Source organism: Benincasa hispida, chromosome 3 (assembly GCF_009727055.1).
Source record: "Benincasa hispida cultivar B227 chromosome 3, ASM972705v1, whole genome shotgun sequence".
Taxonomy (NCBI): domain Eukaryota; kingdom Viridiplantae; phylum Streptophyta; class Magnoliopsida; order Cucurbitales; family Cucurbitaceae; genus Benincasa; species Benincasa hispida.
In genome coordinates this window covers 62,934,703-62,946,938 of record NC_052351.1, presented here as the reverse complement: position 1 = coordinate 62,946,938, position 12,236 = coordinate 62,934,703, and the positions used below count along the sequence as shown (strand labels likewise).

The 12,236-nt window shown below is 34.9% G+C and overlaps 1 protein-coding gene across 1 annotated transcript; it reads right to left on the bottom strand.

Annotated features, from left to right (window-relative positions):
- Nucleotides 1-2,130: 2,130 nt before the first annotated feature.
- On the bottom strand, nucleotides 2,131-11,125 carry LOC120073659 (cytochrome P450 93A2-like). The gene is made up of 4 exons (XM_039026463.1): nucleotides 10,974-11,125; nucleotides 10,503-10,683; nucleotides 3,320-4,225; nucleotides 2,131-2,763 (listed from the first exon to the last, which is right to left on the bottom strand). The coding sequence occupies exons 1-4, from the start codon at nucleotides 11,123-11,125 to the stop codon at nucleotides 2,131-2,133; spliced, it is 1,872 nt and encodes a 623-aa protein (XP_038882391.1).
- Nucleotides 11,126-12,236: the final 1,111 nt, after the last annotated feature.

The window sequence follows — 12,236 nt, the reverse complement described above, 5'->3', positions numbered from 1 at the left end:
TAGGTTGGGGAGAGATACTATCATTCATAAGCTTAGTATTATCATTAGATATATATTGTGTTTTAAAAAGTAAAATTCCGCAAAACAAACTAAGATATTAAGAAAGCTTTGGGTTATTATAGCTCACTCAATATTTGGACCTCCCATTATAATAGTTAACATTTCCAATTATTATAACCTACAGTTAGGTATTGTAAACTACTTGAAAACTCTCATTGTCTATAGTGTTTCACAAGATTTCAAACAAATATTTAGGGGTTGTTTGGGTCATTGAGTTGGTTATTATAGTCTATGTTTAGACAATTAATTTAGGTATATATATATGTATTAGATTGAGATGTTGAAGAATAAAGATGATAAAATTAATTTATAGTTCAATGGGTAAGAATCTATTTGTGATTTGCATCACAATGGATGAACTATTATTTATATACAGATTCTATTAACTTGAATATATAGCTTAGTTGGTTAAGACATTTATGTTCTCAACTAAGAAATTAGAAATTCAAATCTCTCTCTAAATCCAAATATTGTACCAAAGCACATAGTAGCATGCATAGTTTATAATATGTTATTCTACTAGAGCTAAATTTCATGGGGTCAGTGTTTGAAATGACCAACCGTGCGGCACTTGGATGCTCTTGCTACCAAAGGGTGCACCAAGTAAGCCTTAAGAAGAGTTTTGGCCTATTTAAGGCACAAAAGAACTCATCAAGAGGTTTGAAGATGAGTAGGCAAGGGGACTTAGAGTTTGAGTGAATGAGAACTTTATTGGAAATGTCCAAGGATGCTTTACAAATGAGCCCCAATGGGCTATATCTAGACAAGCCCCACCGACTTTAAGGGCCTTAGAATTGACCTAGGAAGTCTGTTAAGACACTCCTAGAGACCTTTCTATGTCTCTTACATACTTCTTAGGCCATACTAGGCCCTTCTAGATGCTACCAAGTACATACAAGACTTTTCTAGACACTCTTAGTCTATTCTAGGCCCTTGTAGAGCATTCTAAAGTATGTACATATGGGCTGATGTTAGGACCTTCTAACACAGTATAGAGCCTTCCGAAACCATCTAGCATGTTCTAGCACTATCTCGGGCCTTTTAGAGGCTTTCGATGCTGTCCAACTCTTTCTAGCATGGTGTGGCATTGTCTAGTGCATCCCAGACGCATTTGGGGCATGCATGAGGGCACTGGCACTGCTCAACGCCTTCTAGGTCTGTCCAGGCTTGTCTAGAGTCTTCCAGAAGCTTCTTGAATAGTCTGAAGCACTCAAAGGTCGTCTGGTGTCATCTAGAGGTGTCTAGCCCTGAGGCGCGCGCGTAGGGAGGCATGCACGTCTGTTGCTTGCATGTTGGGTTGCCCGTCTGGGCGTTGCATGCGCACAAGCACGAGCATACTGGGGCGTGCGCCTCTAGACTCGCACGCTCTGGGCCTTCGGCACGTGCCTGTGCGATGTGTGTGCGCGCACGGCCCCGTGCTTGGCCTTGCTGATGCCCGTGCGCGTGGTTACTCATTGGGGCGCCGTCTGGGCACCTGTCTAGGCGTGTGCCTGTCTTGGCATGCCCTTGCGTGCCTGTGCCTGGGCATGCGGGTGTGTTGGGCGTCTGTGATAGGCTTGCGCTTGGGACAAGGGCGCACGAGTTGGCCTTGTGTGGCAACTCGGGGATGCCTTCCAACGGGTCTTGACTCCTCCTTGGCGGTGCTAAAGGAGTCTTGGGCCTTGCATTGACAGGATTTGAAAGGTCATTTTTGTGGCGCGTGACATAAAGCCATAAACATATCAAGTCCTACAGTTTAGCTCAACAATTAAGATATCTCAACTTTCTAATCAATAAAGTTATCCGATACAAACTCATTGTTTTTTTTAATCTATGAAGTTACCTATGTTATATATATTAGAAAAAAAAATGAGCAGAAGAATTTTTCTGTGCTATGATACCATGTGAGATAACCGTGCATTCTATTATCTTATAAAAATACGAAAACCAAAAGATATAGTGGTTGAAAATGAGAAACTAACTAACCAAATACAAATATTTGAGAAATACAAAATCCTATAGTAAAATATATTTATTCTAATAATCTCTCTCTCTACAACACACTTTTGAATTTCGATAATATGGCTTTAATCAAAGTGGTGGAAATGGAGTTAGACAAGGCTTTGGAACACAAACCAAAGGGTGTGCCCTAGGAAGTGTAAGACCATGCCCTTCTTCCATATCAACTTTCCCATCTCTTCCTTCATTAACCTTCCAATCAAAGCATTGAACCATACAACCCAAAGTTGTTTGAACCACTAACAAAGCAAGAGTTGTTCCTGGACAACTTCTTCTCCCACTCCCAAATGGCAACAACTGAAAATTCTGCCCTCTCAAATCACCACTACTCACACTTCCTTCTTTGTCCATAAACCTTTCTGGTTCGAACTCAAGAGGGTTTTCCCAATGATTTGGGTCTCTCCCAATTGCCCAAACATTCACATAAACTTGAGTTTTTGGTGCAATCTCATAACCATTTATTATGCAACTCTCAGTTGATTCCCTCACTATCAATGGGCTTGAATGAAGCCTTAATGTCTCTTTTACTATTGCTTGGAGATAGGGAAGATTGGCAATGTCTGATTCCTCAATGATTTTGTTCTTTCCTACAACTCTATGAACTTCTTCTCTTGCTTTCTCCATTATGTTTGGATGGTTTATCAGCTCTGCCAATGCCCATTCTATTGTTATTGCTGATGTGTCTGTCCCTGCTGCAAATATGTCCTGCAAGATTATTCAAACTAACAATCACAAATCTTTTTGGAAGGACTTCTTATTTTATTATAAGTTAAAAATAGGGTGTTTTGGGGTGGGGTGTAGATTATTTTGGTGTGAGTAAAAAATAGTAAATATTGTAATAAAGAGGGAAATGATAGATGAGTAAGAAATAGTAAATACTTTAAAAATAGTAAACAATGTAGCAAAAAGGGATTTGAGCTAGTAATATCGTAATCAATTATAGGTTATAATAGTTGGAAATACCAACTATTATAATTGGAGCTCCAAACATGAAGTGAGCTATAATACTCCATTCCACCAACCTCTCAAGTTGAGGGCCTAAACGCCTCAAAAGGATTATATTAGGGCAACGATTAAGTGCAACCCATGTAGCCCTTTTTTATAAATAGTATAAAAATATAAAAATAATCTTTTTTTAGAATTTTTTTTTCAGATGTTGTATGATAGATAGGTGCAGCCCACACTCTATCCAAGTCTTTATTTATTTATTTTTTTTTTTTGTTCATTGTAAGGACTAAGGATATGAATAATATAGATTTACCAGAACGAAGGCCTTAATGTTCTCTCTAGTCAACTTGACCTCTGAGTTTTGATCTCCAAACTTAAGAAGCAAAATATCAAGCAAATCCTTCACTTTCCCATCACCACTATTCTCTTCATGTTCCTTTATCATTCTTTCCATCATCTCATCAAACCTCTCATGAACTTCCCTAAGCCTCTTCCCAAGCCTTTGCAAGTCCAGATTCTTGCAAAACCAAATATAATCTGAAACATTAAAAGTCCCTGTAAGTATAGCTATATCCTTTACTAATTTCCTTATCCCCTCAGCCTCTTCTTCTTCCTCAGCACATCTTTTCCCCAATATCATTCTAGATATCACATTGTTGCTCAGCCTCATTAACTCTCCACTAACATCAACTTCTTTCTCCTCTGCCGCCTTCGAATGCAGCAACCGTAGAAACCGTCGCATCTCGTCCTCTCTCATGGGGCGGAGGCTGTCGAGCGTCTTGCCGCCGAGGAGCTCTGACATGCAAAGCTTCTTCATGAACTTCCAATAGGGACCATAGGGAGCAAAGGAGAAATCAGCTGAGCCATAGGTCAGATAGTCGACTACAGCCAAATGGGGTCTGTTGGAGAAGGAAGATTCATGTGTTTTGAGGATTTTTTTTGCTGTTTCGGGCGACGAAACTACGACGCAAGGGACCGATCCTAAACGGAGGTACATTAAGGCTCCATGGCGGGTCGAGAGCTTGTGGAAAGCTTTGTGGGGCGAAGGACCGAGGAGATGGAGATGGCCAATGATGGGGAGAGCAAAAGGGCTTGGAGGAAGACGAGAGTTATGTTTGTTTTTGGCAAAGATTAAGCGAATTGTAAAGCTGGAAAATAACCATATAAGGAAGAGAATTATGTAGCTTCCGAGATCCGCCATTGATGAACTCAAATGAAGCTCGATGAGTTCAATATAGTTTTACATGGGAAGATGTGCTTCAAAGAAGACGACTTTGATGCTTGTGATTGCATCATTTTGTATTTGAAAACTTGTTTAGCCGGCGAGTAGTATTGTTTATTGTGATTGTTTCTAACTTGTTCTTTTGTTTGTTGTATTTAGTGGGATATTGGTAACGGCTGGAAAATTTTCTAATACAATATCTACTATTCTTTTTCATAATTTGATAGGTTGTTAAATAATAATTAATTTATTATTCATTTATTTTGTAGATCTTCGCATAATTTGACAAATCAACTTTTGTGACAATAAGAAGATAGTATAAAAAAATTTCTATACTACTATAGTACTAGAATTTTTTTTGATAAAATTTTCTATACTACTATAATACTAGAATTTTTTTCGATAAAATATCAGTATTTTTTAAAAGATAATATCTGATGGCTCATTTCTAACTTCATATGTCATAGATATTCATTTGTGTCATGGTCAACAAGGTTTTGTCTTTTCCATAAATTAATCTAGAGTGGCTTTCTAACACTGTATGACACAAAAAATACATTTTTGTAATGGTCAAAGGCCTGCAAAATTTCATTTTTTTTCTTTTCCAAAAATGACTTGTTTCTAACACCATATATGTCACAAATATTCATTTTTTTGTAACAAAGGTCGGCAAAGTTTCATTCTTTTTTTAAAAAATAATGTGGAGTGACTTGTTTCTAACATCATATGACACAAAATTCTTTTTTTATTGTTAGAAAATGTCACAAATATTCTTTTTTTTCAAAGGCCTGCAATGTTTCATTAGTTTTTGAAAAAATAATGTCGAGTGACTTGTTTCAAACATCATATGTCACAAATATTCATTTTTTATAATGGTCAAGGGCCTACAATTTTTCTTTCTTTTTTTACAAATATGTTAGAGCACCTTGTTTCTAACACCATATCACAAATGTTCATCTTTGTTAATATATCTTCTTTAAATTTCTTCATTCATTTTTTAAAAATATGTTAGAGCGACTTGTTTCTAACACACCATATCACAAATGTTCATCTTTGTTAATAGATCTTCTTTAAATTTCTTTGTTTCCTTGTAAATTCTTATGGACAAAAATTACACTTTCTTAATGTTCTCCCTGTAGTTCAAGGCTAGCTAGTCTGGTGTTTGAGTTAATTTGTAAGGTTATAATTAAGGTAAGAACATCTCTCTTGACAATTATTGTATTTTAATCAAGATTACTAGACTAAGTTCTCTAAACTATATTGGAAGTGAGATCCTCATACTTGGTTTTTCGAAGCGCCAACAAACAAATTCAAGGCATTCCAACAAATTAGACATTGGAGAAAGCTCTATTGAAGAGTAGCATAGGACAACCATGGAGAGAAATCCAAAATGTGAGAGAAGAAGGAATTTGGTGGTTTTACTTTTTTTTTCAGAAATGTCATATCTGTTAGGTAGTTATGTAAGAAAATGTAAGGGTGTATTTTCAATCATACGTGTTATTTTCCACTTAATATGATATTGACACTAATAAGATCTATCTAACTTTGATTAGTAATTTAATTGCCTATTTGTAATATATGTACCTAAGACTTAAATTCTAACACTTTGATTTCTAGTCTAGGTACTTCACTTTGTACTTGTTATGGATCGTAGTTGGATAAATTTAAGAGATCGAAGGTCTAGTCAATGTCTCTAGAGAGGTAAAGAGGGAGATAATAGATAGACTTTCGGTAAGTTAATTAGTTAAGTGTATTTTTTAAAATATAAAATACTTCTTTTAGATAAATTGAAAATTAACAGGTTTGTCCTTCAATGTTAGAATTACTTCATTCTGGATTTGGATGACCTCATATTATAAGATTATCTTGAACATGAGATGAGTGTACTACATAGAGAGTTTCGTTGTTCTTTACATAAAACATACAAACAGTATAACTCTCCAGCTAAAGCATGAAAAAACTGCGACAAACGAGTGGCAAGAGATTTAGATTGGAACTATTTATGTGATTGACGGGAAAGAGAAGACTTTAAGCGTATCTCTGAGGAAAATACTAAGGCTCGAGTTGCTCTTGCATTCACTCTTGAGGTGGCACTTCGACATTTTTACGCCATAAGAAAAGAAAGGTATGTATTTCATTCTTATATCTATAATCAATATTTCTTATTCTCTAACTTTGGTCATAACATGCAGGAATTAGAAGATGGTAAGGAGTTAAGTGATATTGAATTATTCAAACACACTCATTCTAATGCAAAGAAGGGATGGGTGAATGATGAGGCAAAAAAGAAATATGTAAGTAAACTTTTGTGTTTATATATTTTCTTTCTTATTTTACACCATAATAATGGTATGGCATATTTATTTTATAGGATGAGATGATGGCATTAAAAACAATTTCAGAAGAAGCAGACTCACTTATTGAAGATAGAGAAATCTATGAACGAGTGTTAGGTAAACGGTCGAGGCATGTAAAGGGAAAATGTTGGGGACCAAGACTAAGAAATGCTAGGAATGATGCAAGTTATCAGCATGCTAAAGAAACAAATGCTCAAGATGCACATTTACAAAGTGTAGTTGAATCACAACAAGCCGTGATTGAAGAAATCTTAAGAAGATTGGCAACTCAAGAAGGGACATCTAACACAGAAAGGAGTTTGGAACAATCGAATGATAGTTAAAAGGTAATATTCATAAGACATTCTTCTTACAATTTTAGTTTGTGAAAGTGTTGGATTAGATTAAGTGTATTGAAATGCTTTTACTATCCTACAGTTATGGTAGTCTTTATGTTTAAATGTTCACATGATAGTTATTTTGTTGGTCCTTGTATGGTTGTTTCTATGTTAATGGGGTTTATTTGCTTTTGTTGATATAGTGATCATGATTTTTAAGAAAATGAGTTATTTTGTTGATATAAGATGACTGTACTTTGAAGTATTTGTTTTGAAGTTGATATTAGAAATTTGAAAATATTCCTTTTTCTCTTTCTCTTGATATTAGGAATTTGAAAATATTATAATATTGTTGATTGAAGATGGTTGTGTTTTTCAACTCTCCTCCCCCTCCCCCTCCCTTTAATATAGTTATTTTGATGGTTCTTATATGGTTGTTTCTATGTTAATGGGTTTTTTTTTTTTTTTTTTACTTTTGTTCATATAGTGATCACGACTTCTATGAAAATGAGCTACTTTGTTGATAGAAGATAGTTGTGCTTTGAAGTGTTTGTTCATGTTTATTTTTGTGTTTGTCCCTACATGCTTTTGCCATTAAGAGCTTTTGCTTTGATTTCTGGTAGGTTTCATGTATTCTCTTTTTCTCTTTCTTTTGATAGGAATTTGAAAATATTCTAATGTTTATAGCAGATGGTTGTGCTTTTCAACCCCCTCCCCACCCCCGCCTCCCATAGTTATTTTGATGGTTCTTTTATAATAGTTTCTATATTAATGAGGTTTGTTTACTTTTGCAATATTGAGCATGGTTTTCATCTAGTTTGTAAGAAATTGAATTTTGTGAATGTAACTATGTCCCCTACTTCAATTTGTTATTCTAATGTGCTTACATATTTCAGTTTTTATGTGCTAGATTTTATGTCTTGAGGGTGACGAGCTAGTATGAGATTTCATTAAGTTCAATTAGAATTTGGGGGTATTTTATATTTTTGTTTCAAACTGATCTTTTGTGCTTCAAATACCTTACATCGCGATTTTTGTTATGTAAACTTGTGATAGCTAGTGTTGGTACTAATTTTGATTGATATAACTTTGAGCTCATTTAGGAAATGATTGAAGTGGGTTGATATTACATTGGGATTTTTGTTATCCAAACTTGTGATCAAGTTAGTATTTCATTTTGTTTCAATGATAGTGTTTTGATGTTTGGGAATGTATTCATCTTTATCTATAATTTTTTGTTTTGATTTAAAATGACTAATCAATTCTTAAAATGTTTAAAAGAATATTACATTTTAGATCTTGTAACAGGTTCACATATTAAATTGAACATTATTTTTAATTCAATAAAACACTTTTAGCAACACTTTATATAATGTTAGTAAATCGATGTTTTTACTGACGCTTGTCAATGTCGTAAAAGATGCTTGTAATGAGATGATCAGAATTCACATTTAGCAACAGTCTTATACATCGCTAAAACTTAACTTTTAGAGACAAACTTGTCACATCACTATCTAAAACAAATAACAACAAATCTTGTGTTGCTAAAAGTATGCTTTTAGTAACGTGTTAGCATTTGTAAAAGTCGTGTTTTAGCGGCGCATACTAAAATGCATCACTAAAAATTTTAACTACGCGGCTACCATGATATTTATAACAACACGCCTCTACACGTTGCTAATACTTTTAATGTCGTTTTTACGCTTTTAGCAACACATTTTATTCTTCACTGAAAATTATTTTTCTTGTAGCGATTTTAGAGAGAATATATGAGCATAATGATAATTCTGCTTGAGGCATGCTATGTGAATGTGCATGATCTAGAATTTTATGAAATATTTTATGAGTATGAATAAGCATGAACTAATTTTTATATGATATGTTTTGAGGATGTATGAGCATGATGATATATTTCCATGATTGTGGGACTCTGATTTTATTGCATGATATTTATGTTAGTGATAGTTTAGTGAGGATGTANGTGATAGTTTAGTGAGGATGTATGAGCATGATGATATATTTCCATGATTGTGGGACTCTGATTTTATTGCATGATATTTATGTTAGTGATAGTTTCCCCCTACCCATAAACCAAAGGTTGTGATTTCCATCGGGACTTCACTAAGGGTTAGTGATCTCCTTCGGGATTTCACCAGAGGTTAGTGGTCTCCTTTGGGATTTTACCAGAGGTTTGTGAGTACATCTCACTTACGATATAGCAGGTTCAATTATCCACTAGATGGTCATCCAGGATTCATAGAGGCTTTTGCATGTCTCACTAGAAAGTTACATTTATTAGACATAAATGCATAACCTGACCTCGATAGTGAGGTTAGAATAAGGACACATCGGCGAATGATAGAAGGAATCTGTGACCGTGTCATTGGGACTAGAGAGATGCTTTTGCTCATGTTTTCATGTTTTCATGTTTTAAATTCCAGTCTTGATGTTTGAACTTAGAGTTCCATTGCTTGAAATTTTTAATTATAAAGCTTCATGAAATTTATTTTTATTTCAGGGGGACCCCGACCAAAGATTTTCAGTTATTTATATTTTACAAAAGATATTTATTTAGTCAAATTCTTTTGATTTTAGTTAAAATTTATGAGATAGTCATTTTGAGATTTACACACATGTGCTTCATCCAAATCAATTGAGTACAACTACATTTCCACTGCAATATATTCAACTTCTTGTTCGAAAAGGAAACACGGTTTTCCTTCTTGTTGAATCAAGAAATCAAATTATTCCCAAGAAAGAAACAACCTCTAGACGTAATCTTTCTATCCTTTGAGCTCCCAGCCCAATCAGCATCATAGTAGCCAACTAGAGAGCTACTTGTATCAAAAGCGTATAATAAACCATACTCACTTGTGCCATTGTGTATTTGGTTATCCTTTTTATACTTAGCAAATGACTGTTTTAGGACAAGATTGATATCTGGTACACACACCTATAGCAAAAGCATGTATGGTATGTTGGTTGTTAAATAGAGCAAGATCCCAATAATGCTCTTGTATAGACTCTCATCAACTTGAGTTCTACCAGTCTTTTGACATTTTTACATGAGTTGGAGCAAGAGTTCTTTTAACATTGGCATTTTCAAGACCAAATTTCTTTATTAAATTCTTGGCATTTTTTTTTTCCAGAAATAAAGATTCCTTCATTTAGTTGCTTTATTTGAAATCCCATAAAGTAGGACAATTCTTCTACCATGCTCATCTCGAACTCTTGTTGCATTTATTTCACAAAGTGCTCGACCATCTCTTGTGACATTCCTCTGAATACAATGTCATCAATATAAATTTGGACAAATACAAAATTCTCATTATATTTTTTCACAAATAGAGTTTTATCAACTCTTCCTCGTTTGTACCTGTTGTTACAAAAAAAAAAAACTGAATTAAACGTCCATACCAGGCTTTGGGTGACTGTTTGAGGCTATTAAAAGTCTTATTGAGTTTATATACATGGCCAAGATGAGTAGGATCCACAAACCTTTGGGCTAACAAACGTACACTTCCTCATTCAAATAATCATTTAGGAAAGTACTCTTTGCATCCATTTAATATAGTTTAAATTTTAGGAAACAAGAAATACAACGCAAGAGTCTGATAGCTTCAAGTCTTGCAATAGAGCAAAGGTTTCATCAAAATCCATCCCTTCGATTTGAGTGTACCCTTGAGCCACAAATCTAGCTTTATTCCTAGTAACATTGCCAACCTCATCAGTCTTGTTCTTGAAAATCCACTTTGTGCCAATTACACTCAAAGACTCTGGCCTGGGAACAAAAGTTTAGAAATCGTTTCTTATCAATTGCTTAAGCTCTTCTGCATTTGCATTGATGCAACATACGTCTTCAAGAGCTTCTTTGAACTCTTTTGGCTCAACAGAAGAAGTGAAACAAATATTACCGATCATCTCAAGATGGTTGACTTTATCTTTCCTTTGGTTGTCTCCTCTTCTTCAAGATACCAATTATGTTACTAGAGGGATGATTTCTAAGAACTCTGCTATAAGGTTGCTTGCTACTACACCCATCTACTTAAGAACATTCAGATTGTCCTCCACAGGGGTATCCGACTCATGTCCAAAGGCATGTCAGACAGGATGTTAAGGACATCAGTATTAACAAGAGGACTGGTGCAGGAATCTTCTTCTACTGTAGAAGTGAAACCGAAAGAGGCAGTATCATCATTAATCAGAACATTAATGAAGTCCATTACAGGGGTTCATTTATTGTAGATATGGTAAGCCCGACTATTTGTGGAATATCCAAGAAAAATGCCTTCATCTGATTTTGAATCCCATTTTCGTCGAGCCTTTCTATCAACTAGGTTGTAGCAAGTACTAACAACGATATGGAAGTATTTCACGTTCATTTTTCTCCCTCTCTAAATTTCATAAATTGTGCTCGAGGTTGTTGGTCGTAAAACAACTCTATTATGTATGTGACATGCAGTGTTCAGGGCTTCTACCTAAAACTTGAGTGGTATATGTTTGGCATGCAATATCACGCAAGCCATCTCCTGAAGACTCCGGTTCTTCCTTTCCAAAACTTTGTTCTGCTAGGGAGTAATGGGGGCTGAGAATTCATGGTGAATTCCAAGCTGACTGGCAGAACTCAGTAAATTAAGAGTTCTTAAACTCCTTACCATGTGTTGGAGTTTGTGCCTTAAAGCCTCATAATTAATTAGTTCATTAATTTAACTATTAATTGTGCAATATTAATTTATCCATTAACTAGAAAAATCTAAGGTTATTATATGTAGTTTTGAATAGTATGTAGTTGACATACAAGGTGGATCATGTTCAAGAAATAACCTAAATGTCTATAGTATGTGGATAAGGTTGGGTGTCTTATCTTGGTAACACTATGAGCACGTCCCACATTGTAACAGTTATAGATTGTTCGATCCAAACTGTTCATATGGAGATATATGAGTGGGGGTATCTTATACTAAGATTTTGTATAAGATCGAACCACGAAATATCTAATCCATATTTGTAAATCTGTTAACTGATAAGATTAATATTTCATAGGATGATCATATATGACTCAATCTTAATCCTTAGTGATTTATGAACTTTTGTTTGTGAGGTCAGTCCTTCGATTTGCATGAGTGAGACTAGCCCGAGTTGCCGACTCAATATGCCTACCATTTTGTGGACTTGATTAAATGAGGAGCTGGGAACATAAATTCACATGATGAAGTCCACTCTTTCCCTATAAAGGGTAAGTAGATGAATAGTTTTCTTAAGTGCTGATTTTTTATCTTGAACGAGGGGCCCCACCCTCTCCCTAACCCAAGGGGGACTTAGTTTATGGTTGGA

Excerpts from the sequence above, each read along its gene's own strand:
- LOC120073659 (XM_039026463.1), bottom strand. The coding sequence starts at position 11,125 with ATGGACTTCATTAATGTTCTGATTAATGATGATACTGCCTCTTTCGGT. Across the intron at positions 10,684-10,973 it reads GACATGAGTCGGATACCCCT|GCCAGAGTCTTTGAGTGTAA; the intron begins GTGGAGGACAAT and ends TTTTGTTCCCAG. Across the intron at positions 2,764-3,319 it reads ACATTAAGGCCTTCGTTCTG|GACATATTTGCAGCAGGGAC; the intron begins GTAAATCTATAT and ends ATAATCTTGCAG.